The sequence below is a fragment of the Oryctolagus cuniculus genome, chromosome 2 (genome assembly GCF_051225735.1).
Source record: "Oryctolagus cuniculus isolate XC-2025 breed Fujian yellow rabbit chromosome 2, ASM5122573v1, whole genome shotgun sequence".
NCBI classification, from domain to species: domain Eukaryota; kingdom Metazoa; phylum Chordata; class Mammalia; order Lagomorpha; family Leporidae; genus Oryctolagus; species Oryctolagus cuniculus.
The window spans coordinates 151,504,830-151,531,873 of record NC_142868.1 but is presented as its reverse complement, the minus strand read 5'-3'; the positions used below and the strand labels follow the sequence as shown (position 1 = coordinate 151,531,873).

The following is a 27,044-nucleotide window of genomic DNA, read 5'->3' as shown; positions in this document are numbered from 1 at the left end:
GAGTGGCACCACATCGTCCTTGATCGCGACATTTCACAGGGACGCCTCCTGGTCCTTGAGAAAGACCTTTTTTTTTTTTTTTTTTTTTTTTTTTAAGGTTTATTTATTTTATTTGAAAGGAAAAGTTACAGGCAGAGAGGGAAAGACAGAGAGAGAGAGAATCTTCCATCTGCTGGTACACTCCCCAAATGGCCACAATGACTGGAGCTGGGCCACATGGAAGCCACGTGGATGCAGGCACCCAAGCACTTGGGCCAGCTTCTGCTGCTTTCCCAGGAGCATTAGCCCGGAGCTGGATTGGAAGTGGAGCAGCCGGGACTTGAACCGGTGTCCAGGTTGGATGCCAGTGTTGTAGATGGCCGCTCAAGCTACTGTGCCACAGTGCTGCCTGACCTTCCTGGCTTGTATAAGCCTACAGGAAGCTGAGAGAAGATTACCTCTTAAAGCACCAGGGGAAGAATTTACAACTGAAACTTTGCTAAAGTACATACTCTAAGACAGGGCCGGCCAGGTGCCGAGAGTTAAGAGGAAGTCAAGCCAGTGCCGCGGCTCACTAGGCTAATCCTCTGCCTGTGGCGCTGGCACACCGGGTTCTAGTCCTGGTCGGGGCGCCGGATTCTGTCCCGGTTGCCCCTCTTCCAGGCCAGCTCTCTGCTGTGGCCCGGGAGTGCAGTGGAGGATGGCCCAAGTGCTTGGGCCCTGCACCCCATGGGAGACCAGGAGAAGCACCTGGCTCCTGCCATTGGAACAGTGCAGTGCGCCGGCCACAGCGCGCCGGCCACGGCAGCCATTGGAGGGTGAACCAACGGCAAAGGAAGACCTTTCTCTCTGTCTCTCTCAGTGTCCACTCTGCCTGTCAAAAGAGGAAGTCAGTCTAGTAGATCCATTTAAAGTTCAATCAAGGTCACGGGGATGGGAAGGGGTTCCAGGTCTGAGGGCGGCACTCCCACTTCCCTTTCTCTCCTGGAAGCCCAATCCCAGAGCCCCTGCGAGCACCCTCTAACGGTGGCAGCTTTATCGGGTGACACGCCCAGACCCACTTGGTGGCGGGACTGTTAGAACCTCATTCTGCTAGAGAGCTGCCACTTGACGCGGGTTCACTGAGGCCCACTGTGGCCGATGCCTGCAGTTTCCCGGGGCTGTCCCCATCGCCGACGTGACAAGCCCAGGGCGGGCGGAGGGAATCCACTTCTTGAGGCAGAAAGCGTGTTTTCAGCTACACGTCCACTTTACTCATCTTCAGGAGAGAGTGGCCGGAGGTAGCAGTCAGCGACTCGGAGTTCCTTCTTCCAGAAAGCACCATCATAAAAAGATGACCCGGTAAGCACGTGGCAGCCGGCAGCACAGAGAAAGTGGAATCGTCCTTGGCAGGCATTTCAGCGTGCCTAGGGGGCCCTGCTTTTACTCCGATGGGAGGTTAACTGGACTGGCCTGAAAACCCAGGGCTTGGGGAGCAGGAGATGAAGGCATTCTATTTTTCCCTGAAGGCGCTGATGCTTTCTAATTAAATTTAAAGATTCCGTACCTTCCCCTGCAGCTTCTTCACAGAGCAGCGGAATTTTGGAAAAGACAAAGGCCTGGGGGTGGAGGTGGGTCTTTCGGATCGGGCAGTGGCCTGAAGCCTCTCTTCTCCTCTTCAGAGCGCTTCCTCAAACTCACAGCCCTCCCTGTCTTCTCCCCTTCTGCCAAGTGCTCATTTCTCATCTTCGGCGACCTCGTCCGTCCTGATCCCCAAATACCAAGCCCCTCTCTTTCCTTTGCTGCTGTTCACCCTGTCTGCTGACAAACCCGGCGTGCAGAGGGCGGAGGAAGGGGCTTCTTCGGCCACACGGTGGCGCGCGCGAGCCTCCCAAGGCCCGGCGGCCCCGGCGCCGCACCTTTCCCCGCTCTCGCAGCCCCGCCCGCGCCCGGGCGCCCAAGGAGCCGCGCCCCCAGCCCTCCCGGGCGGGACGGAGGCTGAGCGCGCCTCCGGGGTCCCGGCCGCGGGCGAGCTGCCGCCGCGCCTGGGCCGCGAGGGAGGCAGGTGCCGCCGGCTGCGGGCGACCCCGGCTCTTGGCTCCTCCTCCTGCCGGCCTCCCACCCTCCACCCTCCACCCTCCACCCGTCTTGGGCTCGGCTGTGCCAATCGAAGGCTTCCCGGAGCAGCCTCGGAGCGGCGGCTGGGGCAGCGGAGGCTGCAGGGGGAGCGCAGCCGGCCGGCCCTGCCGCGTAGCTGAGGGGAGAAGCGGGGGGCCGCAGCTGGGCCAGGGGAGGACAGTGCGAGTGCGTGTGCGTGTGCATGTGCATGAGAGAGTGTGTGTGAGCGCGAGAGCGAGCGAGGGGGGCGACCGTCTCGAATTAGGGCGGGCCATCGGGGCTGCAGCCCCCGGGGCGCCCCCACGCCTGTCTCCCGGGTTTGCCCGCGGCGGCTCGCGCTCCCTGGTGTCCTTCACCATGGACTTGCGCGGAGTTGGGACGGGCCTCGGCAGCACCGCGCGGGCAGCTGCCCGGCCCTGGGGCTGCGCGGGCGCGCCCACGGGGATGGCGCGGTAGGATGGGCGCCCAGCGCGACCCCCGCCGCCCTAACCCAGCGGCCCCCGGGCGGTGCCGCTGACTCCGCCGGAGCGCCCAGGGGTGGGCGGAGGCAGCCCCGCCGCGCCCGCGCCTTCGGGAGTCGCTCTGCCTCTTCAACCCACTCGCACCTGCCACCGCGCCGATACCATGTCGAAGGCGGCCGGCGGCGCGGCGGCGGCGGCGGAAAGTTGTCCGCCGGCTCCGGCCGGCTCGACCGCGCCCGCCGCCGTGGAGGACCTGTCCAAGGTGTCGGACGAGGAGCTGCTGCAGTGGAGCAAGGAGGAGCTGATCCGCAGCCTGCGGCGCGCCGAGGCGGAGAAGGTGAGCGCGATGCTGGACCACAGCAACCTCATCCGTGAGGTGAACCGCCGCCTGCAGCTGCACCTCGGCGAGATCCGCGGCCTCAAGGTGAGCGCTGGCGGGGCTGCCTCTCCCTGCTTCCATCAACAGGTGGTCCTCCCCCCTTCTCCCAGTCAGCACCCCGGGGGCCCCCGGCCCCAGTCCTTGGGAAACTTTTCCAAACTTTGGGGGGCGTTTGCGCCCCTCCTTTTCCCCAAGCGGGGCGTGCCGCCCCGGCGCCCGCTCTCTCTCTGGGGTCTCCGCGGCAGGAGGCGCTGGCACCTAGGGTGCTGGCAGGCAAGCAGAAACCCGAATTTCCCGGGAAACCCGCACAGTCAGCTCTTTGGGGGAACTGGGTTAGGAACGGCCCATCGGGGGACAAGGCGAACGCGAGAGAGCGTGAGTCCCGGGCATTTTTCGTCCTTGAGGGTCGAGGTACAGCTGCTCTGGCCCTACCCGCTCTCCCGCGGGGCAGAGGGGCTGGCGGGGACCGGGGGAGAAGCCGCAGGCGCCACCCCCGCAGCCGGCCGGTGTCACCCGGTGCAGACGAGCTTAAGCGCTGCCTTCCAGGGCTCTGGGAGCTGCTGTGCTTTCCTTCTCCTTGCGATGGCGTTACCCGGAGTTGTCTTCCTCCCTCTCCCCTCCCCAATTCGTCAGCAGCTTGATTTTCAATTTTCTGCAGCTCGTGGGGGGTGGGGGGCGGCAGGCAAAGGGACTCAGTGTGGAAGGCGCGCTAGGTTTGGGAAAGGTACCCCAAGTGTGGCTCAGTGAGCCCTCCTCCCTCTGCTGTTAGGAAAGGGGGTACCCTTGAAGCCCACCAAAGTTTCTTTTCTCTGTGGAGAACCAGGGTGCCCGCGGCGTGCTGGCCTGGCTGCAGCAGGCCAGTGGCGGGGAACCGCCCTGCCGGCCGCGTGCACTGCAAACTTCCTCTGCTTCCAGCTTGAGCCGGTGCCTCCTGGTACTCCTTCCTCTCATTGTTCTGCTTTTGCTTATAGGAAGCCAGGCACAAATGAAGTCACCGGCAGGGACCTCAGGGAGTGAGTCCCCGCAGGCACAGGCTGTTCTTGTCCCCTTTGCCTCCCCTCTCCTCTGGCGGGGGACACTGCTCTTGGACTGCCTCTGTGCTCCAACGCTGGGACTCTGGGGCAGAGAAGAGTGGGAGGTGGGAAATGGCTGGGTCAGGATGCCCCTCCCCTAAGGCCCCAACTCACTGTCACATGGTTCCTCCAGTAGATGCAGGTAGGAAGAGCCACAGTCAGAAAAACCCCACTGCCAGCCCTCTCCTTTGGCTTAATTCATCGCTAATGGAGTATTTATTAAGTCCCAGGCTCTTTGGGGAATAGAGGCAGGTTAATGGAGAAGGAAGCTCATCTCAGAGACCTGAACCTGGAATCCTCATTTGCCAGGAAGGTGAGCCTGGGTATTGGGTGATTACTTTCTCAGGCCCTTGTTTTATTCACTAATAACCTGTGAATGATCAGCATTTCCTAGGGTGTCATGACCGGAAGTTACAGTAACCTAGAGGGAGGCTGAACACTGCACTTGACTGCACAGAATGGTAGTTTTCATCGTCAGTGGATGACATATACGTGTGCAGCTGTGTGCCTTCAGGATGTAGGTTTCTTTGGCAAAGCTGAGTAATGGTGTTAGTTTGAAACCCTCCAATTTAATCTTTTTTGTGTGGTTTGAACCATAATGTGCTTGGAAGTTTTAAATTAGTTGATTTCCTGAAGATTCCACTGTAGAATACTGGCTTAATACTTCAGCGTTTTTTTGGTTGTGTGGATTTACTGTATGTGCGTGGGCCTATGTGTGCATTGTGGGGGGAGCGGCATGAATGGTGGCATGCCTGGCCTTCCTTCTAGTAGCTTCATTTAGAGAAATAGCTATGAGGCCAGTTAAGGGCAATCAAACCCAACTAGGAAAGTCTCTTTGTGGTCTAGATTCATGATTTGGCATTAGAAGAATTTCTAGTACAGAAGTGATAGAGGATGATTACTTGATAACATAGCATCTATTTTCCATTTCATGCCCTCTCTGGCCAGCCGCATGGGAGTTGACTCCAAGGCTTCTGGCCCACCTCCAGTGATGGTGTGGCTTTCAGGCTGTGCATTGGCATGCCTTAGACATAGCAGTTAAGATACCACTTGGGATTCCCACGTTCCATAGCAGAGTGCCTGGGTTCCAGTCTTTGCTCCACTCTTGATTCAGGCTTCATGCTAATGCGTACCCTGGGAAGCAGCAGGTGATGGTTCACACACTTGGATCTTTGCCATCCACACTGGAGACCTGGATTGAGTTCCTCACTCCTGGCCTTGGCCTGGTCCAGCCCTGGATGCTGTGGGCCTTTAGGGGTGAATCAATAAATGGGCAATCCTGCTGCCTTTCAGATCACTCCATCTGTCTCTGCTGAGAGGTCAGCCTTCTCCTGTCTTTATGTCATTGTGACTCAGAACTTCCTTGGGCATCGTAGGGATCCATAAATGAGGTTGATTGAATAAATGACAGGTACATTTACTTATGTGAACTTAGCTGGAAGAATGGGGTCTTATTGTTTGGTCTCTGAGTGGTTAGGCACTCTTGACTGTAAATGCAGGGCAATTAAGGGCACCACACTTTTCTTTTTGATGCCCCTTTTTGCAAGTGGATTTAAAGTTGCATCTAAACATCTTTAAGGCTGCTAGGTTGTCTTGCAGCTGTTGACATGGGAAATGGACACATTGATTCTTTCATTTTCTTTCAAGGACCTGTGGCTGGGTCCCAACTCTACAGACTTGTTTGTGTTCAGACACTGGGGACGCAGGGCCATGTGGGAGCAGTGGGAAGATAAAGGTGGCTTGGGAAAACTGTTAACCTCTTTGTGCCTCAGTCTTCTCATCGCCTCAACGGGCATTTTATTATTACTTGAGGTTTTATGAGAGTTAAATGTTGTCTAGATGAAGAAACCTTGTGAAGTTAGATAGCTGTCTCAAGGTCACAGAGGTATAAAGTGTTCAAAATTGGCTGAATTTCTTTTCTTACAGTGAATTGATTGATGCTCCTTGCTTACAATGAGTGGTTCTGTAAGGGGTGGAGAAAGGAGATCTGGATAAGGGTCTGACGTCGTCAGAAATCTTATTCCTGAGAACCATGTGTGTATTCCAGCACCCCAGCTGCCTTGAGGAAAAAACCCTTCCCAGGCCCATTTAAAGGAACTGAATCTGTTGGTTCTCCACTGAATTAGTGTCCCTCCTTGCTTCTGATGCACCAAGCCCCTGCCCTGCAGTAAAGAGAAAGAACAAACCAGAACAATTCATCTTTACCTCGAAATCCAGTCCTGCTGTCCTAAGCTTGAAATGTTGGGTGGTAGTCTATGAGGTGGACTGAAACTTTTAAATGTTCCCTTTAGACTCTTGGGTAACATCTGGTAGCCTGTGCCAATGTTAAAAGGACACCTAATGTTTTGAAAAAGAGACCCAAAATCTTATTATTAGAAGGTTTATGTATTTATTTGACAGACTTACACAGAGAAAGGGAAAGACAGAGAGAGAGAGAGAGAGAGAGAGAGAGAGAGAGAAACAGAGAGAGACAGAGAAAGAGAGAGAGAGAGAGAGATCCTCCATCTGTCAGTTCACTCCCCAAGTGGCTGCAATGGCCAGGAGTAAGCCAGGCCAAAGGGAGCCAAGAGCTTCATCTCCTGTGGATGGCAGGGCCAACCACTTGGGCCATCTTCCACTGCATTCCACAGGCCATTAGCAGGAGTGGGATTGGAAGTGGAGTACCCAGGACTTGAACTAGCACCCTTATGGGATGCTGACTTCACAAGGCCATCCCTGAGACGCCAAATCTTTTTTTTTTTTTTTTTTGACAGGCAGAGTGGACAGTGAGAGAGACAGAGAGAAAGGTCTTCTTTTAGCCGTTGGTTCACCCTCCAATGGCCGTTGCGGCCGGCGCACTGCGGCCAGCGTACCGTGCTGATCCGAAGCCAGGAGCCAGGTGACTCTCCTGGTCTCCCATGGGGTGCAGGGCCCAAGCACTTGGGCCATCCTCCACTGCACTCCCAGGCCACAGCAGAGAGCTGGCCTGGAAGAGGGGCAACTGGGAAAGAATCCGGCGCCCCGACTGGGACTAGAACCCGGTGTGCCGGCGCCACAGGTGGAGGATTAGCCTAGTGAGCCGCGGTGCCGGCCGAGACGTCAAATCTTAATGTGTCAGATTTGAATTGAAGAGGTTGGCTCCCAAGCTGGTTGCTTCGCTGTTCATCAGAAGGTGATGGGAATACATGAAAATTGGAGAGTAAATATATTTCAAAGAAAACTAATAATAAGAGTGAGAAATTGTGTAAGAGAACATTGAATGAGACCAGAGCCTTCTCTGTGACTCCATCTGAAATCCCTGGGAGTCTGTTTCACTTCCATTAATTCTGGAAGGCCCGTGGTGGCACCAGCCCTGCGTACTTTCTCATTCTTCAGAACTCAGGGATAGCCATGGGGTCGTCAAAAGAAAGTGTTTTTAGATAAAGAACATGACTTGAACATTCTATGAAATGCCAGGATTAAACTACATTTGAGTAATTTTGAAGTTCAGATTAATTTCAATAAGGGTTATTTACCCCAAATATCTGTAGCCCTCCATGATCTCCAAAGCTTCAGTATCAAGTGATAACAGCTGTAGACTCCAGCATAGCAGGGGTTTGCTGAAAAGGAGAATAAGAAATCCTTTCTCAGTACTCATGTCTGTAGCCTGTGTTATTCATGGGTCCAGGGCTTTAAAGGGTTGATCAGGCCATAAGCACATGCTTTGTGTCTACTAAATGCAAGGCACAATGCTATGTATGTTGTGTATTACAAAGAAAGGAGCTAAGATATCCATATTAGAAAGGAGGAAAAACAATTGGTACCCCTGAGAGGCCTAGCTAGTGTGAGAGGCGTGAAGCTGTGACTAGGAAAGTGACCTCGTCCATTCATTTGTGGGTGCTGCTCTAGTGCTGTGGGAGACCTCTCAGCAGAATCTCTTCGCTGAAGTATGGGAGATGGGTTACTTTCTAGTTCGAATATCAGGCGTATTGGGGTTCACAGCTGGTTTACAGAAGGGGAGCTAATGGGAGAAAGGCAGGAGAAGGCCATTCAGGCCTGGCCAGGGGAGGGGATCAGAGTTGACACACGGGGAAAAACGTGCACAGGGGGTTTCTGAAACTACCTCTGGCAGAGGAAATTCTGGAGTGGGCAGGGGAAGACGGAGGCTGGGGCAGACCAAGGCGGGGAGGCGCGGTGCAAAGCTGTTGGCGAAGGTCAGGCCTGAAGGCAGAAAGAGCAGAGAGAGGCAAGAGGAGGTGGTGGGCAAGAGAAACGAGGAGAGAGAGGTGAGGGCAATGCCAGGAGTTAGGACTGGAGTAGAAATCTCATCCCCGCACTTCTTCCCCAGGCCTGAAAATCCTCTCCCATCTTTGGCTTCATGACGGCCAGGAAGTGAACAGAGGGCGTGGTTGGCAGTTGTTTTATAGCTTACTTTCTTGTCAGTGTCTGGGAGAATGTTGGACTCAGTCTCAGTTCAAAGGAATTAGGTCCCCTTTTTGAGTACCTCTAGCTCTGTCTTGGATGAAGGAGGAGCAAGACCAGAGGTTTTTAGGCTTTGTAAAGTGGGGGCATCTTGGGCTGTCCCTGTCGCATCTTACCAAATCATGGTGCCTCAAGGCACAGTCGGCTCCTTTCCTGTGTCTGGGAATGAAGGGGAAGTGGGGCTTCACAGTATATTGTAGAAATTGCTTGGTTTCATGTGTCTCCAGTGGGTTGCTGTGCTCTGGAGGTGGATAGAAGAGATGAGGTCTCCATTCTCAGAACTCTAACAAGGCTGTGGACTTGAACTGATGGGCATGCATTTGCATGTGTGGTTATGCACTGTACTAATTGCCGCAGAGGGAAAATGTGCAGGATGATGGTCGAGCAAGCTGTGGATTGGTGGTGGACCTTCAGAATGGCTTCTGTAGGAGAGTGGCCTAACACATGAGACCTGGCGGTTTTGTAAAATGACAGCTTTGTGACAAGATGAGCTGAATTTTGGAGGTAAACTTCCAAAGATTTGTTTGGCTCGCAAGTGGAAGGTTAGGGAGAAGGGATGCCAGAGATGACCCCAGGTTCTCAGGTTCTTCTGAAGAGCAACGGGGTGGGTGGAGGTGGCAATTGCTGGGGTGCAGTTTGGGGACGGTTGCTCCATCTGTAATTGCGAGATGCCTGGGAGACATCTGGGTGGGTCCAGCAAACAGGGGTTGGATGTGCAGGATGAAAATGCCACTAGGGGGCAGTTGTGCGATTCCTTTGTGTGTGTGGCAGAGGGGGGATTGTGGGTGCTCTTCCCCAAGGGATGGGCAGGAAAACCAAGCAGAGCTTGTTTGCTCTTTTGGAAGACCTGGTGCCATCGAGCGTATGAGCATTCCCTTGGTTTTCTCCGGATTGATTCCTGCCAATTAAAAACTGACTACTGTGGGGTGACCTTGAACAAGTGACACTTTATGAGCTCCGATTTCCCCTTCTATAAAAGAACCATAATAATACTTATCCCCTAAGTGTTTTGGTGAAGATTAGATGAGACAATATACATGGAGTCTTGTATAACCGATGCCTGTTAACTTAAATTTTATGGATAGTGAAAAGCCTGCAGCTTACTGCTGCCCTCTCACCTCCTCCCCAACATGGGCAGGAATTCACCATTCATCATTTCCAGGCTCTCTCACTCCCAGGCAGTGTGAGCCTGGTGCCCACTCATACGTGTACCGCCCTCACGTGGCTGGGTCTCTCTTTCCAGGACATCAACCAGAAACTCCAGGAGGACAACCAGGAGCTGAGGGACCTCTGCTGCTTCTTGGATGATGACCGGCAGAAAGGCAAGAGGGTGTCCCGGGAGTGGCAGAGACTGGGCCGCTACACGGCCGGGGTGATGCACAAGGAAGTGGCCTTATACCTGCAGAAGCTGAAGGAGCTGGAGGTGAAGCAGGAGGAGGTGGTCAAGGAGAACATGGAGCTCAAGGAGCTCTGTGTGCTGCTGGACGAGGAGAAGGGCGCGGGCTGCGCGGGCAGCCGCTGCTCCATCGACAGCCAGGCCAGCCTGTGCCAGCTGGCCGCCCCTACCGCACCCTCGGTGCGTGACGTGGGTGACGGCAGCAGCACCTCCAGCGCGGGCAGCACGGACAGCCCCGACCACCACAAGCACCACGCGAGCGGCGGCAGCCCGGAGCACCTGCAGAAACCCCGGGGTGAGGGCAGCCCTGAGCACTCCAAGCACAGAAGCGCCAGCCCTGAGCATCTGCAGAAACCCAGGCCCCCCGGGACCCCGGATCACTCCAAAGCACTCAAAGGACCTAGCCCTGAGCACCACAAACCCCTGTGCAAGGGCAGCCCGGAACAGCAAAGGCACCCGCACCCAGGGGGCAGCCCTGAAACGCTGCCCAAGCACGTGTTGAGTGGGAGCCCAGAACACTTCCAGAAACACAGGCCAGGGGGCAGCCCTGAACATGCCAGGCACAGCGGAGGGAGCCCTGAGCATCTTCAGAAACATGCCCTGGGCGGGAGCCTGGAACACCTGCCCAGAGTCAGGGGCACCAGCCCCGAGCACCTCAAGCAGCATTTTGGGGGAAGCCCTGACCACAAACACGGAGGAGGTGGCGGCGGCGGCAGCGGCGGCGGCGGCAGCAGGGAGGGCACCCTGAGACGGCAGGCACAGGAGGACGCATCACCCCATCACCGGAATGTCTACAGCGGCATGAACGGTGGGTCAGTATGTGCTGGGCAACTGTGGGCAGCTGGGCAGAGGCAGGAACGATGGGGGCCTTTCCAGCCATGTTAGCAAGTGCGGAGTCGGGGCAGGAGGAAAGCTGTGCCCTCAGATCATAATGTGTGTTTCTTCTGTCCGTGTGTTTCTCTTTTCCATAGAGAACAATCAAGTAGCCCGGAGAAGGCATGACAGAGGTCAGCAGAGGGCAAGGAGTGGGTTCTTAGGGTCCTGAATTGTCAGGGTTGAATCTGTGGGCATCAGGGATAACAATAGAATGCAACTATTCTAAGATTCTTTTTTTTTTTTTAATTATTGGACTTGAGCGTGAAATTAGAGGTATGCTGTTTCATACAAGGGCTCGCTTGTGAAATGGTGACCAAAATATTTTTGAATACAGGTAAAAGAATATTGGGAGGAAGAAATGACTATTTATCATGAAAAACAACAAGCTTAAAAAAAAAAAAAAGAAAGACAGTGTTCCCAAGCAGGCTTGATATTTGTTTGAATGACTTAACTTTGACCTTGAGGACTTTAAACATTGTGTTGGGGACTATTGCATGAATCTGTGACTCTCCTTTGCGTCTAAAATGCGATAAATGGTTGCCTTCCCCACTAAGACTCTACCAACTCTCTGACTAAACTCCCTTCACTGTGTTCTGGATAGTTTGCTTTTTCAATACAGAAGCTGTCTGTCCTGTCGTTGAAATGTCCCTCTTTAACACCGATGTATTTAGATGCTCTTCTCGTTTTGAAAGCATTAACATCCACTACATTTGCTGAGGTGGCTCTAAACCTGAGCTTTTAAACCTTTGGAAGAGGCTTAATTTTCTGCATCGTGGTTCTGAAACCTCTTTGAACTCAAGAGAGAAAGAATTCATTTCTTAAAGAAGAAATAAAAAAAAAAAAAGAAAATGCACAATTCTCCTGTGTTACCTCTGATTGATTTGGAGCTAAAATGGTCAGTTTTATAAACTATGGATTTTTTTCATTCAAAACGTCTGAGGCTTTTTGCTCTATTTGAAAGATGCTGTAGAGTCTGTATGCAGACAGTTCTGAGCAGTGAAGAAGGAGACTGACCGCTTTAGCAGCCACACAAAGGGGTAAATTTTCAATCCTCTACTTGGGGATTTACCTGTTGGATTCCATTTCATCCTAATCCTTTTCTCATAGTGCTGCAAATGACTCCAGAAGCTTGGTTTCTAATGCATCCAGCCTCCCTTTAAGTGCAAAGGGAACTAGAAAGAATAGGGCAGATAGGAAGCTGCTATTTTCTTGGTTGCTTGTATTCTGAGGTGGAGGCAGGGAGAAACCAGTTCACCCTCAAGTTGAGGCCTCCTGGTTGGTGCCTTTACCAGTGATTGAACCTTCACTGTCTTCCCAGGAGACGCAGGGATGCTGCTGTGGGCAGCTTGCTAAGCAGTTCCCTACAAAAGATGAAAGTAACATAAAAAGATATTTTGGGTTGTTACTATCGAAAGATGGGATCATTGGCCATAACACCTGTCTTCAGGGGTAGTAATAGGTTAATGAGAAGGTATCGTTAATGATTTTTCCTTTACATGATTACTTTTTAAAGAGCTTGAGAAGTAAATATGATCCTATCTTAATGAAACTTTGTTTCTTAAAATAACAAAAAATATAATAGGGACAGGTGGGTCACTTGCAAAATAATTTTCTTTCCAAAAGTTCTCTTAAAAGAACTCTGTAGTTTTTAATTTTATTTTTAAAATCTATTATTACTATTATTTTGGATTGACAAATCAGAATTGTATACACTTATGGGGTATAATGTTATGTTTTGGTCCATGTATACAATGTGACGTGAATAAATCAAGCTAAGTAATATATCCACTACCTTGCTTACGAGTCATTTTCTATAGGGAGACATTTGAAATTTACTTTCTTACTGACTTTGAAACACATGATACATTACTAGTGACTATATTCTACTGTGTGGTAGATCGTAAAACCTAGCCTTTCTACCTACTGAAACTTTGTACCCTTTGAGCAATGACTCCCCATTTCTTCCCTCTCCCCCACCCAGCTTCTCATAACCATTGTTGTTCTCCTTTCTACTCTGTCAGTTCCAGCTTTATTACATTCCACATGTATGTGGTACTTGTCTTTCTGTACTTGGCTTATTCTACTTAACATAATATACTCCAGATTCATCCTTGTTGTTGGACATGACATGATTTCCTTCTTTTTAATTGATGAATAGTATGAGGGGTCTTTGGAGATGAGTAGTCCCAAAAAAGAGTATGGATTCCAAATTATTTTTGCACCAAAATTATCTTTTAATTCAGTTTTCCATGAACTTTTTGAAATATCCATGTAGATCTGAATATCCACATTGAAATCAATCTATAGAAGGGATGTCCGCACTCCCGTGTTTGAAAACCCCTCATATATTCAGGCATGGAAGTACTTGTGTCTAAGGGTTGGCAAAGCATGAAATGCCCCTTAAACTGAGAAGGTATCTGGAGACCAGAGAATGAGGAAAAAAGCTCTGTTAAGAATAAAAATGTTTCCTAGGCAACATATATCTGGAATTCTAGACCACGATGGATGGGTGATCTAGGCCCACAAAATCCTGCAGCATGCATTTTTTTTTTTCTGCAGAGGGTAGCAGAACAGGTAATATTTTATACCTTCACAAGCCCAAAGGGGGAATGGGAGTTGGAACTTGTGTTACAGCACTCCTTTACTATTGGAATTTAGCCCCTTGAGAATTTTGCTGGTTTTCCTGAACCTTATCAGAAAGGGTTGTGACAGCACTTAAACTGTATAGCTGGATGGTGGGGTTAGTTAACTTGGCACGTGGTCACCATTCTTCTGGGAGAGAGAGGGCAAAATTGAAGGACATTAAAATGGTTTGCTGTGTTTCTGGAAGTGGGATTGCTGGTTTGTATGTAGTTCGACATTTGGTTTTCTGAGGAAGTTCAATACCATTTTCTGTAATGACTGTATTAGTTTATATTCCTACCAAAAATATATTAGAGTTCCCTTTTTTCTGATTCTTCTCCAAAATGTACATTTCTTTTTTGAAATAAGCTATTCTAACAGGAATGAGGTTCTATCTCATTGTGGTTTTAGCTTGTGTGATCTAATGATAGTGATGTTCAGCATTTTTTCATGTATCTATTGGCCATTTGTGTATCTCCTTTAAAGAAATGTCTGTTTAGGGTCTTTGAGTTTTTTTTTAATATTTGTCTATTTTTTTTTTAAAGTCAGAGTTACACACACAGAGATTGAGAGAGAGAGGGGAGAGAGAGAGAGAGAGAGAGAGAGAGAGAGGTCTTCCATCCACTAGTTCACTCCCCAATTGGCTGCAATGGCTGGAGCTGGCTGATCCAAAGCCAGAAGCCAGCAGCTTCTTCTGGGTCTTCCACGTAGTACAGGGGCCCAAGGACTTGGGCCATCTTCCACTGCTTTCCCAGGCCATCAGCAGAGAGCTGGATAGGAAGTAGAGCAGCCGGGACTCGAACTGGTACACATATGGGATGCCGGCACCGTAGGCAGAGGATAAACCTACTGCACCACAGTGCTGGCCCCTTGGCTATTTTTCAGTCAGATTTTCTTGATGTTGAGTTCTAGAGTTCCTTATATATTGCAGATATTAACTTGCTATCAGATGTAAGGTTTACAAATACATTTTCTCATTCTGTAGGGTTTCTCTTCACTTTTTGAATTGTTGTCTTTCCTATTTTACTTTCATGTAATCCTACTTTTTTTTTTTTTTTTTTTTTTGTGGTTGCCTGCACTTTTGTGGTCATATCCACAAAGTCATTGTGCAGACAATGTTACAGAACTTTCTCCCATTATTTTTTTCCAATAGCTCAACAGTTGCAGGTCTTATATGTAAATCTTTAATCCATTGTGATGATTTGATAATGGTTTTCATATATGGTATAGGGTAATGATCTAATTTCATTCTTTTGCATGTGGATATCTTAGTTTTCCCAACACCATTTATATCAGAGACTGTTTTCTCCCCATTGTGTGTTCCTGGTACCTGTGTTAAAAACACTTGACTGTAAATGCATGGGTTGGTTTCTGGGGTTTCCATCATGTTCCATTGGTAGATGTGTGGATTACCATTGCTTTGCAATGTATTTTGAAACCAGGGAGTATGAGGCCTATAGCTTTATTCTTTTTACTCAAGATTGTTTTACCTATTCAAGATTTTTTTCTTTTTATTTTAATTATTCTATATAAATTTAAAGATTTTTTTTTTGTTTCTGTGAAAAAGGATATTGGGGCCGGCGCCGCGGCTCACTAGGCTAATCCTCCGCCTTGCGGTGCCGGCATACCAGGTTCTAGTCCCCGTCGGGGTGCTGGATTCTGTCCCGGTTGCCCCTCTTCCAGGCCAGCTCTCTGCTGTGGCCCGGGAGTTCAGTGGAGGATTGCCCAAGTACTTGGGCCCTGCACCCCGTGGGAGACCAGGAAAAGCACCTGGCTCCTGGCTTTGGATCAACGCGGTGCGCCAGCTGTGGCAGCCATTGGAGGGTGAACCAACGGCAAAGGAAGACCTTTCTCTCTGTCTCTCTCTCTCACTGTCCACTCTGCCTGTCAAAAAAAAAAAAAAAAAAGGATATTGGAATTTCCATATTGCAACAGATCTGTAGATCGATAACTTAGGGTACTTGTGGACAGTCTCACAACACTATATTTCTTTCAATTTGTGAATATGGGATATCTTTCCATGTAATTGTATTTGCTTCAATTTCCTTCATTGGCATTTTAGTGTTTTTATTTTTTTAAAAGATTATTTATTTGAAAGTCAGAGTTACACAGAGAGAGGAGAGGGGGAGAGAGAGAGAGAGGTCTTCCATCAGCTTGTTAACTACCCAATTGGCCACAACAGTCAGAGCTGTGTCCATCCGAAGCCAGGAGCCAGGAGCTTCTTCTGGGTCTCTCATACAGGTGCAGGGGCCCAAGGACTTGGGCCATCCTCTACTGCTTTCCCAGGCCATAGCAGAGAGCTGGATTGGAAGTGGAGCAGCCAGTTCTCGAACCTGTGCCCATATGGGATGCCAGCACTTCAGGCCAGGGCGTTAACCTGCTGCACCACATTGCTGGCCCCTAAAGATTTATTTATTTATTTGAAAGTCAAAGTTACACAGAGAGAGGGCCGGCGCTGCGTCTCACTAGGCTAATCCTCCGCCTAGCGGCGCCGGCACACCGGGTTCTAGTCCCGGTCGGGGCGCCGGATTCTGTCCCGGTTGCCCCTGTTCCAGGCCAGCTCTCTGCTGTGGCCACGGAGTGCAGTGGAGGATGGCCCAAGTCCTTGGGCCCTGCACCCCATGGGAGACCAGGAGAAGCACCTGGCTCCTGGCTCCTGCCATCGGATCAGCGCGGTGCGCCGGCCGCAGCGCGCCGGCCGCGGCGGCCATTGGAGGGTGAACCAACGGCAAAAGGAAGACCTTTCTCTCTGTCTCTCTCTCTCACTGTCCACTCTGCCTGTCCAAAAAAAAAAAAAAAAAAAAAAAAAAAAGTTACACAGAGAGAGAAGGAGAGGCAGAGAGAGAAAGGTCTTCCATCCGCTAGTTCACTCCCCAGTTGGTCACAATGGCCGGAGCTGCACTGAACTGAAACCAGGAGCCAGTAGCTTCTATATCACTATCTCATATATTCATATATATATATATATTTGATACTGTCATCGGAAAATAGATTCAGTTTCTGTTCCTCCTTTCCTGTTAGGATGCCTTTTGTTTCTTTCATTTGCTTACTTGTTCTGGCTGGGACTTCCAGTATTATGTTGAACAAAAGTGATTAGAGAGTAGACATATTAGATATTATCATGATATTAGAGGGAAATCTTTCAGTTTTTCACCACTAAGAACAATGCTAGGTACAATGTTGTTGGATAGGGCCTTTATTTTATTAAGGCACATTTCTTCTAAACTTTCATGTTGAGAGTTTTCCTCATGAAGGATGTTGAATTTTGTCAAAGATTTTCCTGCATTATTGAGACTGTCCCTTTGGCATGATTAATGTATAATTTAACTGATAAGAAAAGTTTTAGGTGCAAGTTTTAAATACCTTGCATAAGGTATATCTCTAGATAAATAGAGTTAGTATATTATGACGTGTTATTACCTGAATTCAAATAAAGCTAGTGGGTTAGACAAATGTTTCTTAAAATTTGCCATTAAAATGTATAAATTTGATATAACAGATGTACTGTAGAATGATACTGTAGTTCGATTCTTGTGTCTACTTCAAGTTGTCTCACTCTTACATGACGAATCTTCTGCTGACAGTTGATATCCTCACCAGAGTATATTTGCAGTACATTAGCATTACATTTTTATTTCAGTAATTAATTGGAAAATGAAGTGGCACAATAAGATGTTTATGAATCATCAGCCTATAAACTTGGGCACTGGTAGCTTGTATTTATCCTGCTGTTACAAATTAAATTTTGATACGGATGGTAAGACATGCTTTCTCATACTTTTAAATCCCCACACAATTTGTTTGAATCATTGTTGTATAAACAGATAGGAACCAGTAGCGACGTTAATTTCAAATTACACATTTGCTGAGTCATTTCTAGAGCCACTCTGTTAGGACTTGGTGTGAAAAATGAGTGTTTTACCTGAGGATTTGCATTTTTTAAAGATTTATTTTATTTATTTGAAAGGAAGAGTTACAGAGGATGAGAGAGATGAGAAAGAAAAAGAGAGAGCAAGAGAAAGAGGTCCTCCATCCACTGGTTCACTCCTAAATGGCTGCAATGGCTAGGGCTGGGCCAGACCAAAACCAGGAGCCAGGGGGTTCTTAGAGGTTTCCCTCGTGGGTGCAAGGGCACATGCACTTGGGCCATGTTGAGCTGCATCAGAAGTGGAGCAGCTGGGACTTGAACCAATGCCCATATGGGATGCTGACATCACCAGTGGCGGTGGCTTTACCTGCTACACCAAATGCCGGCCTGGACTTAAATATTTTTACATACAGTTTAATACAAGTGGCAAATGTGTCTACATTATGGCTGACTGAGATGGAATACATATGTGCAGGTGTTGTCCTACCTACAAGGATGTGCATTTCTTCCAAATACAGATAGGTATGCACACCTGGGAGCGTCAGAGAAAAAGATTGCTGTTCTACTTGACTGAGTCTTGGGCATCTTTAAATCTTCTTGTGCTTTCAATTATAGACTCAATGGACAAAGCAGCTGAATCCAAGGAGTTTCTTTTAGTTAAAAGAGTTAATCTCCAAATGGAGTGAAAAGATGGATTTCAAGTATTTTTCTTCTCTTAGAAGTATCTAAGCCTGTATAACAATTTCTTCATTAGTAGTTGATTAAAAAAACAGTAAATGCAAAAGAAACACAAAACAACCTCTAAATGAAGCAAAATCCTCATGAGTGCAATTTCTTCGCTGCTTTCGCAAGCACATTAGTAGGAAGCTGAGTGGGAAGTGGAGCAGTTGGGACAGTTCTATTTTCAGATAATAAGTAGATTTCACATTACCACTTCTAGATGTTAGAACATTTGCCCATTCACTCAAGTTTCTTGCTATATTCCAGATTTGTAAATTAAGTAATGGAATAGTCACTACTTGCTACAAATGTGCGCAAATTGTCAACCTCAGCTAGTAAAAATTGGGGGTTTCACTTAGCTCATTCCTTTGAAATCGAAGGTTAGTTTGAATTTTGTTAGGTGAAAGTGTTTCTTTCCACAGTGAAAGGAAGGAGTTTTGCTTCCACATACCAGCTGCCAAATCTTTGCTTTTCAATGATAACTGTTTTAGCCCAGGTCGTGGATGTCTTGCTTGATTAAGGTTCTTCTTGCAATAGCTGTTACTTGTTGAACTTTCAGACCAGGATGATTCTGACGATCAGAAGCTCTTCCAAGCAATGTACATGCTGGGTATTATGAATCCAGATTAAACATGTAGTAAAATAGTTTGCTGTTAATTCTAGAGGCACATATTCTTGATTACAAGCAAATCAATAGAAATAAATAGAAAAAGAAACTACCATTTGTTTTATTATTTTCACTCTTCTAAAAAATAGACTCACATAATTCTCCGTGGAGGGTCTTATTCCTTTTACTGTCTTAAAGCACAATGCAATGAACAGTAGGGTCATATCCTCCTTTGACATTGCCCGAAGTGTGAGAGCACAGGGGAGGAAAGTTTCACTTGTGTTGGACAAGGTCCGTTTTGAACTACTTAGGCCTTGCTGGTTGGAATATCAGGGATTTAAGTCCTCAGTCTGAGAGCTTATTACTCCTATTCTTTTGAGAGGGTATTTCTAGAGATCGAAAGAGCAAGCTCTTTGTCCCAGCAGCTCCTCTTCTAGTTCAGGATTTAACAGTGGCACCCGGGACATTTTGGATGGGATAGTTATTTTTGTGAGGTTCTGTCTTGTGCATTTCAGGTGGTTTAGCAGCATCTCTGGGCTTTACACAAGAGTGACTGAAGTATGTTTCCAGACACTGCCCAATGTTTCAGGATGGGGCGTGGGCAAAATGGCCACTGATTCAAAACTGCTGCTTTAGAGCAGAGGGTTTCAGTCTGGCTGCAGGTTAAAACCACTGTGATGGCTTTGAAAAAATACCAGGAGGCTGAACCTCCCACTTAGAGATGAAAATTGAGTGGGTCTGGCACTGGGTCTGGGCCTTTGTTAAAAGAGCTCCTCAGGGGATTGAAATGAATGGCTCAGGTGAGCACCACTACCCTAAATGAGTTGGTGTGCATGATTATCTTAAAAACCCCAAGCATCATGGGAAGAAGAAAGCTAACGTCTCCTCTTTGCTGAAGTCTAGGATGAAGAAGGACCCATTCCAGCTGGTATTGTCAAACTTCTCCCTTTTCAACTCTGGACCAAGGCTAGCTAATAATACACTACTTTGGGGTATGGGTTTAAAATTTACATTTTTGGCAGATAGGATTGTTAGGTTATTTGGGGGGAAACTTTTGGCATATGAGTAGTTCGAGATTGCTTTGTGTTGAAACGCCTTCACATCCAGCTGGAGCGAGGACCCCTTGAGTTTCTCATCCATTGACAGTGGATGTCTGCGGGGCTTAGAGAACGTGAACCACCTTCAGTGCTAATGAGCATTTCTCAGAAAAAAATGTTGCATTGCAAATCTCCCACCTTATAGGTGTTACTCTGAGTTCTAAGGTTGCTCCTTGTTTTCTGTTGAGGCTATTAAAGAAATAAACACTGATAACCTGAAGGGGCCCTGTCTGCTAGGGCTACGATACCCTGAGCGTGGAGTAGACTGTAGCAGGATTCCTCTGAAGCATGGCTGTCTGTGAATTTAGCAGAGGTGTGCTAGAACCTGAGTAATTACCCTCATAAATATTGTATTTTGCTTAGAAAAAGTCAGAACAACACTTATCCATGAAATTGGACAATAGAAAGTGAATGTCTCTTGGGAGAAAAATTCAAGCAGTTACTGAATACTAGAACTTATATTGAGGGTCTCTGAGTGTGTTTTCTGATACAGAGATGGCTAGAGAAATAAAGGATTTTTTTTGTGCTTTATACTGCAATATAGTAATTTGAAAACCTTATACACTTTGATAGGACACCAAATTAAGAAGTTTTAAAAAGCAGAACTTACTGTATCATACTTGCATGTAAAAAGACTACTGTGTTTATTACAAGACTGCATTTTGATTGAATGACGTAGAAAGCTTAATATTAGAAATGTAGTTTAAGGAAATTGCAAAATACTTACCAGGTGAACTATTGGAAAATTTAGATGACTTAGAAGAGGATTTTCTAGTCCAGTGTAAGGTTTGCAACTCTGCTTGAGTTTGTGCAGTAGTACAGAGCTGTAAGTGTCCTTGGAGTCTAGGGGGCCATTTTTGTCTTTCCACTAAGGAGATTGTCTATCCATATTATGTATATGTATGCATGTACATTTATCTGGATGTTGGTAACATCAGTGTTGCATCTGAACAATGCCAAACATTGTTGATTTTGTTAAGTCAACTATTCAGCTGCACCTGGCCTCCAGTCACATACGCTAGTTGCTACTGTAAGGTAAAGCAAGAACTCAGCTGATTGTGATCTTGTCCTTCTAGATCCACTTGAAATCAATTAAGTTTTTATAGTTTTGTTTATTACAACTCTTCAGAAGATACAATGGAAAACAATAGATGACTGAATTAGCGATGCATTTATTTCATTGTGAAATCATTTAGCCCCACGTATGAGGAAATAAAAAGCTCTGGTGAGTTACTCCATTTCAAATAATAAAGTTTTTCCAGGTATCAAATGAGTGTATTCAGATATGAATACATACTCATAAATACATGAATAATTGGATACAAATACAAAATGTATATATCTCCACATTTCCTCATGTTAGTGATACACAATTCTGGAGACATTGGTAGAAGGTCATAGGCCTCACTGGTCAGAAATAAGTGTGTGGAAGTAAACCATGCTAAAGCTTTAAAAAATGAACGATGATACTGTTAGAACTGACTTGTGTTATACCGTTGGGCCAGCATGTATTTGATGAAAGCATTTCCCAGACTGAAGTTTTATGTGACCTTAAAATCAAAAATTTCTTATATTTTAGCCACCTCATTTTGATGGTTAAAGCTACAACTGTGAGTCTGTAATTAAATGGCCCCCAATGGATATCCTTCCCCATCCCCACTCCCAATAGCTCCTTAAAATAATGTGATTCTAGGCATTTCTAATAGCACTGTGGTGTCACCTGTACCCTTTGCTGCACCCAGAATGCCCAGCTCTATATCATTTTCGCAATTCTGCTGAATTCTGTTATTTCTAGTGGCTGATGATGGCTTTGGAAAATGGATAACTGCACTGGTTACAACTGTGTTTAAAATGAGAATAAATAACCTGAGTACTTAACTTTCTAAGAGTAAGGTGGTGCATATGTCCTCCATCTATAAGAGTTTTTGGCTGTGCGAGTTTCCTGCTTGCTTATTGGCTGGATCTTGACTTTACTTGATATAGTTGAGATATTTGTGTAAGAGTTCTTTTACTATTATATTTACTTCTTAGGTACTTTGTTATAACTACTTTTCCTAATAGTAATTTAATGCATTGTATTTATGGTAGGTACTGTGCATACTTGAAATGGTATTTGAGTTTGGTTCTAGGAATATTAAGAATTCTTTCATGTTTTAAAATGCATTGATTCTCAAGGATGCTGGGCAACTTGAGATTTAGTCTCAAGAAGAGACCATGGGTCCTTACGAATATAGACATGGAATCCCGCTCTAATTTATAAGACTCTAATCTGCACAAGAGTGAAGTTCGAGTTATTGCAGCTTCTGACATAAATTGCTTTCTTTTTAGAGTGCCTTTTAAGTGTTTCCAATAGAAAGAACTGCTCTTTTTGAAACAGGATCCTTAAGTAGCAGAGAGGCAGAGAGATATCTAGAAAAGAGAAAATGACAAAATAGTAGTGGGTTGCATTATCAGCCTTAGAAAGGCTGTACTGGCTTGTTCTTAAGATCAAAGGCAGTAAATGGGAGCTCCACACAATGGTTGTTCATTTACAGTTTTGCATCACAGAGAATTGTGTATCATGGAACTTTGGTGCTCAGGTCATTATAGGAGAGTCCAGGAAGTCTTGGCATTTAGTCCTGGCCCTCAGCCAATTCTGGGTGATGTTCAGTTGTTGGAGAAATGCAATTCAAGACTAATACTTGAGAAAAAAATTTCTGAACGTTGATATTTAGGCCTTCTGAAAACTTTTCTATAAGACATATTTTAGGGAAAAATACTAGATTTAATAATTACTTAAACTGTATTTCAATTATTCGTGCTCTCTCTCCTCCCCTGTCTTTCCCATGGAGTACACAGCACTTAGGATTCTTGTGTGTGCATTTAATAGAATATGACATGCAATGAACTTAAAGGCATTAGATGGCTTTTTCATGCATATTTCATCTTTGTTTTCAGTCATAGAAAACAAGATAAATCTTAAATTTTAAAGTCTGGCAAACAAAGTGTGTGTAGCAGCATTTTTTGCCTGCTCATATGGCTGACAGAATATGTTGACTAACTTTCGATGACCAGACATCGGAAGCTGCTTCCTGATGGCTCTTCAGTGACTTGGCTGTTCTAGTGAAGTCTGTTGATCATTGCATTAAACTCAGAATTCTGTCTTTGGGTCTTGCTTATGTTCTCCAAAATATTGAGGGGTATATTGGCTTTTAGGGAAGTTTCTGATCTTGATTGTAGCCACAGCTACCTAAGTGCCCACAATTGCTAATTGGTTAAACAATATTAAGCATGATTTTGTGTGTGTGTGTGTGTGTGTGATGTGCGTTTTCTTATCAGTATGAAAATGAATTGGTGATGAATATGTTTAAAGATATGTGTATACACATAGATGAGTCTGTACATTTAACAGGGTGCTTCAAGAATCTTGTGGGAAATAGAATTAAAAGAAAATTGTATTTGGTACAAAGTTTTTAAATTCATGGTTTTCTGTAGTACTCATTTTCCATGGAATTTTGAAGACCCCTTATGTGCATGGATTTTAAACTTTTTTGCAAGAAAATAACTTTACCTTTCAATTCCATTTTTCCAGATTTTTTGCAGTACCCTTCTACAGGCACCCACTGCATAACAATTATAGTTTTGGATGATGATGGACTACATATAAAACAGTGGTCCCTTAAGTTCAAAATGGCGCCGTAAAATTTCTGTTCCCTGTTACTTTTTTTCTGTATGATTTCCTTTGTTTAAATATGTTTTATGCACAAATACTTCACTAATGTGTTAAGAATGCCTGAAGTATTCAATAGAGTAACATGCTGTATAGGTTTGGAGCTCAGGAGCAGTAGACTATATATACCTTATCACTGAGATGAATAATAGGCTATACCATCTATGTTTGCATAACTACACTATGATGTTTGTATAATGACAAAATAACCTAACAATGCAGTTCTCCAAACATATCCTTGTTTTTGTCATTCTTGACTTTATGTGTAAGTATATAGTTGTTTATTCCTAAGTTCAGTTAATTGAGAGTATCTGTCTTGATGCCAAAGAATAGAAAGAAATTAGGGTTTAATTCAGAAATTCACATAGTTAAAGAACTTAAAGCTGTTATACTTTACATCTCTGGTGCAATTCTCATTCTGAATGAGAAAATTGACTTTGAGAGAAGTTGAGTGAATTTCTCAAGGCCAATTTCCAACTTGTAGAGGACTAGAAGGAATGAAGCTGCTCTCAGGGCACAGAATCAGTTTTAGAAATGAGACGCTTATTCTTTAACCATTTGGTTGTGGTAGAGGTGATGTTAATGCAAGAGGAACCATTCTTCCCCATTTCTGTTGGAAATCCTAGAGGACTAGAGAAATCTAATTTTGAAAGTATGAGATAAGATGGGCGTTGAGAAGGTATGGCATTGAAGTACCAAAAAAGACTTGGTGAGTTACCAGGTGAGCTTGGATCAGTTGTCTGGGAACCTTTGGCTTAGCCAGATGGGCTGCACAGTTCACAGCTGGATGGATGACTGCCAAAGTGCATTCCTAATGGAAGGAGTATTCTGCCTACTCAGCCTGGGAGTCCAACTTTGCTACCCTTTTTCTTCCCACACACACTCTGTCCACCCCAAGGTCATATTCCTTCCAGATAAACATTCTTGAACATGGACTGACCTTTGTCCGGTCACTCACACACCATGTGTATTCACAGCCAAATGCAGTGTGTCTGAAGTGTCAGATTCTGGACTGCAAGAAACGGAAGGGAAAGAGACCTGGAGAAAAAGGATTGGCCAGATGGCAACACCAACTGCTCTCAAGGAGTTGCTTTTTTTAATAACTTGGCTTACTGCAAACAAAACTAATTAAGCCAGTTATTCTGATTTATGCTACTATAGACAGAAGTAAGTACACTTACATTCCATTTTGATGGCACTTAAAAGGTCAGAATAACTGAGTTGCAGATTTTTTGTTCATAGCAGCCTGATCTGTTGAACCACTTGAGAATTCAAATTAACTGTGCTCATTAATTCAGCATCACTTGTATTTCCCTGGATAGCAAGTGCCAGTTCACCCATCCACTGAAACAGAATAATAAAACCCTGAAAGATGAGTTGTTAGTCGGATCTGCAGATGATGGACTAGAAGAGATACAACAGGAAAACTAGGTAAAAGTCATCTTACAGTAAGGAAGAGAATAAAAATGGCAGACAGCTAGTTGAGAGACACTGGTTTGTGAGGAAGTCTTTGGAGATTTTAAAACAATCTGTTTGGTCACCTGTGTTAATGGTTTTATGCTGATGGCAGGGCAGATCTCTTCATAGTTACAGAAGCTCACCAACATGGCCCTGGTTATGGAGTCAGGGGAAATTGGCTGAACTGACCTGTGTGTTCTACATCTGAGAACTCTTCTGAAAGGAGTTCCTTTATAATTAGGGTCAGTCTGAGGTCTAGGAATAAACACTGGTTTATTCTAGTTCTCCAGAAGGAAAGGCTTAGAATTAGCGTGTTTTCTACAGTATCTCTTGAGCACTTAAATGGTGATCAGTTCTTCTGTTCTTCTTGCCCTAAAACTGTATGCCAAGTGGTTTTCATCCTTAATTTCTTTTACTTTTTGTATGTGTTACAGTTTTAAAATTAACCACTTTGGAGTTTGTTGGCCTACCACATAAATCTCTCCTTGATCTTAGAAACATTGTTTACAGAGTCTATACAGGTGTGTATGCATTGATTTTTAAAAAACAGAACAAGGCTGGTACTATACCTACTCAAAAATCATAGCTAGATAATTTTTATCTTCTGTGGAACTTCACAGTCTGTTAGAGGAATCTGTAGATTTCCATCCTTAAGTTAGCAAATGGCATCTGAGTTCTATTTACAGCTTTTAAGCAATGCAAACAATTGTGTAAATGCCTTTCAGCTAAACTCTGTTTTAATCATGTGTTAAAATGAGGTTTTTTTCTTTTTTTTATTTAGTAAATATAAATTTCCAAAGTACAGTTTATGGATTACAATGGCTTCCCCCCCATAATTTCCCTCCCACTCACACCCCTCCCATCTCCCATTCCATTCACATCAAGATTCATTTTCAATTATCTTTATATACAGAAGATCAATTCAGTATATATTAAGTAAAGATTTCATCAGTTTGCACCCACACAGAAACACAAAGTGTAAAAATACTGTTTCAGTACTAGTTATAGCATTACTTCACACTGGACAACGCATTAAGGACAAATCCCACATGAGAAGTAAGTACACAGTGACTCCTGTTGTTGACTTAACAATTTGACACTCTTGTTTATGGCATCAGTAATCTCCCTAGGCTCTAGTAATGAGTTGCCAAGGCTATGGGAGCCTTTTGAGTTTGCCGACTCTGATCATATTTAGACAAGGTCATAGTCAAAGTGGAAGTTCTCTCCTCCCTTCAGAGAAAGGTACCTCCTTCTTTGATGGCCCTGTTCTTTCCACTGGGATCTCACTCGCAGAGATCTTTCATTTAGGTCGTTGTCGTCGTCTTTTTTTTTTTTTTTTGCCAGAGTGTCTTGGCTTTCCATGCCTGAAATACTCTCATGGGCTCTTCAGCCATATCCGAATGCCTTAAGGGCTGATTCTGAGGCCAGAGTGCTGTTTAGGACATCTGCCATTCTATGAGTCTGCTGTGTATCCCGCTTCCCATGATGGATCATTCTCTCCCTTCTTTATTCTATTGATTAATATTAGCAGACACTAGTCTTGTTTGTGTGATCCCTTTGACTCTTAGACCTATCAGTGTGATCAATTGTGAACTGAAATTGATCACTGGGACTAGTGAGATGGCATTGGTACATGCCACCTTGATGGGATTGAATTGGAATCCCCTGGCACATTTCTAACTCCACCATTTGGGGCAAGTCTGATTGAGCATGTCCCAAATTGTACATCTCCTCCCTCTCTTATTCCTCTTATTCCCACTCTTATATTTAACAGAGATCACTTTTCAGTTAAAATTTAAACACCTAAGAATAATTGTGTGTAAGATGCATTTTAAAACACCTTAAAATTATTGATGGGAAATTTCCCATTTAGTTACGAACAGTACAGGTGCACTAACTTACTAGAAGACAGGATGGCACACTTAACCAGATGGAGGTGGAGATACATGTTGATACTCCCACTTTCTTGGTGTGTAACTTTTAGTGCATCATCAAGCTGTGGACAAAATAACTTATCTAACAATAAAGGACAAAGAATAGATACTTTCTAAGTCAGTAGTTCCAGAATTTGGATTTCACAGATAAATTAAACCTGAGAGTAAACCTAAAATTGCCAATTCTTCACTCCTTAGATTTGAACAGTAAAATAATATTCATTTTTTAACATCATTTCATAAAAGATTCTTTGAACAATTCAAAACAAAACATTTGCATTTACTAGAGGAAAGTATTCAAATGTTAAACTTATTTGAAAGGCAGAGA

At 45.4% G+C, this 27,044-nt stretch overlaps 1 protein-coding gene across 15 annotated transcripts in view; it reads left to right on the top strand.

Annotated features, from left to right (window-relative positions):
- The first annotated feature begins 1,953 nt into the window (after window positions 1-1,953).
- Window positions 1,954-27,044, top strand: part of CCDC85A (coiled-coil domain containing 85A) — a 226,294-nt gene continuing 201,203 nt past the window's right edge. For 5 of the 15 annotated variants that reach the window (XR_016229356.1, XR_016229357.1, XR_016229358.1 and 2 more), the window contains exons 1-2: window positions 1,961-2,961; window positions 9,673-10,637. Coding sequence is in view for 9 of the 15 variants with exons in the window: in XM_051838789.3 (XP_051694749.3) it covers window positions 2,701-2,961; window positions 9,673-10,637 (1,226 nt within the window). In the remaining 6 variants the exon portion in view is untranslated. Of the gene's footprint in view, window positions 2,962-4,097; window positions 4,303-9,672; window positions 10,638-27,044 lie in introns of those variants that run through there. The other 10 variants (XM_017340754.4, XM_051838770.3, XR_016229360.1 and 7 more) reach the window with 8 other exon arrangements.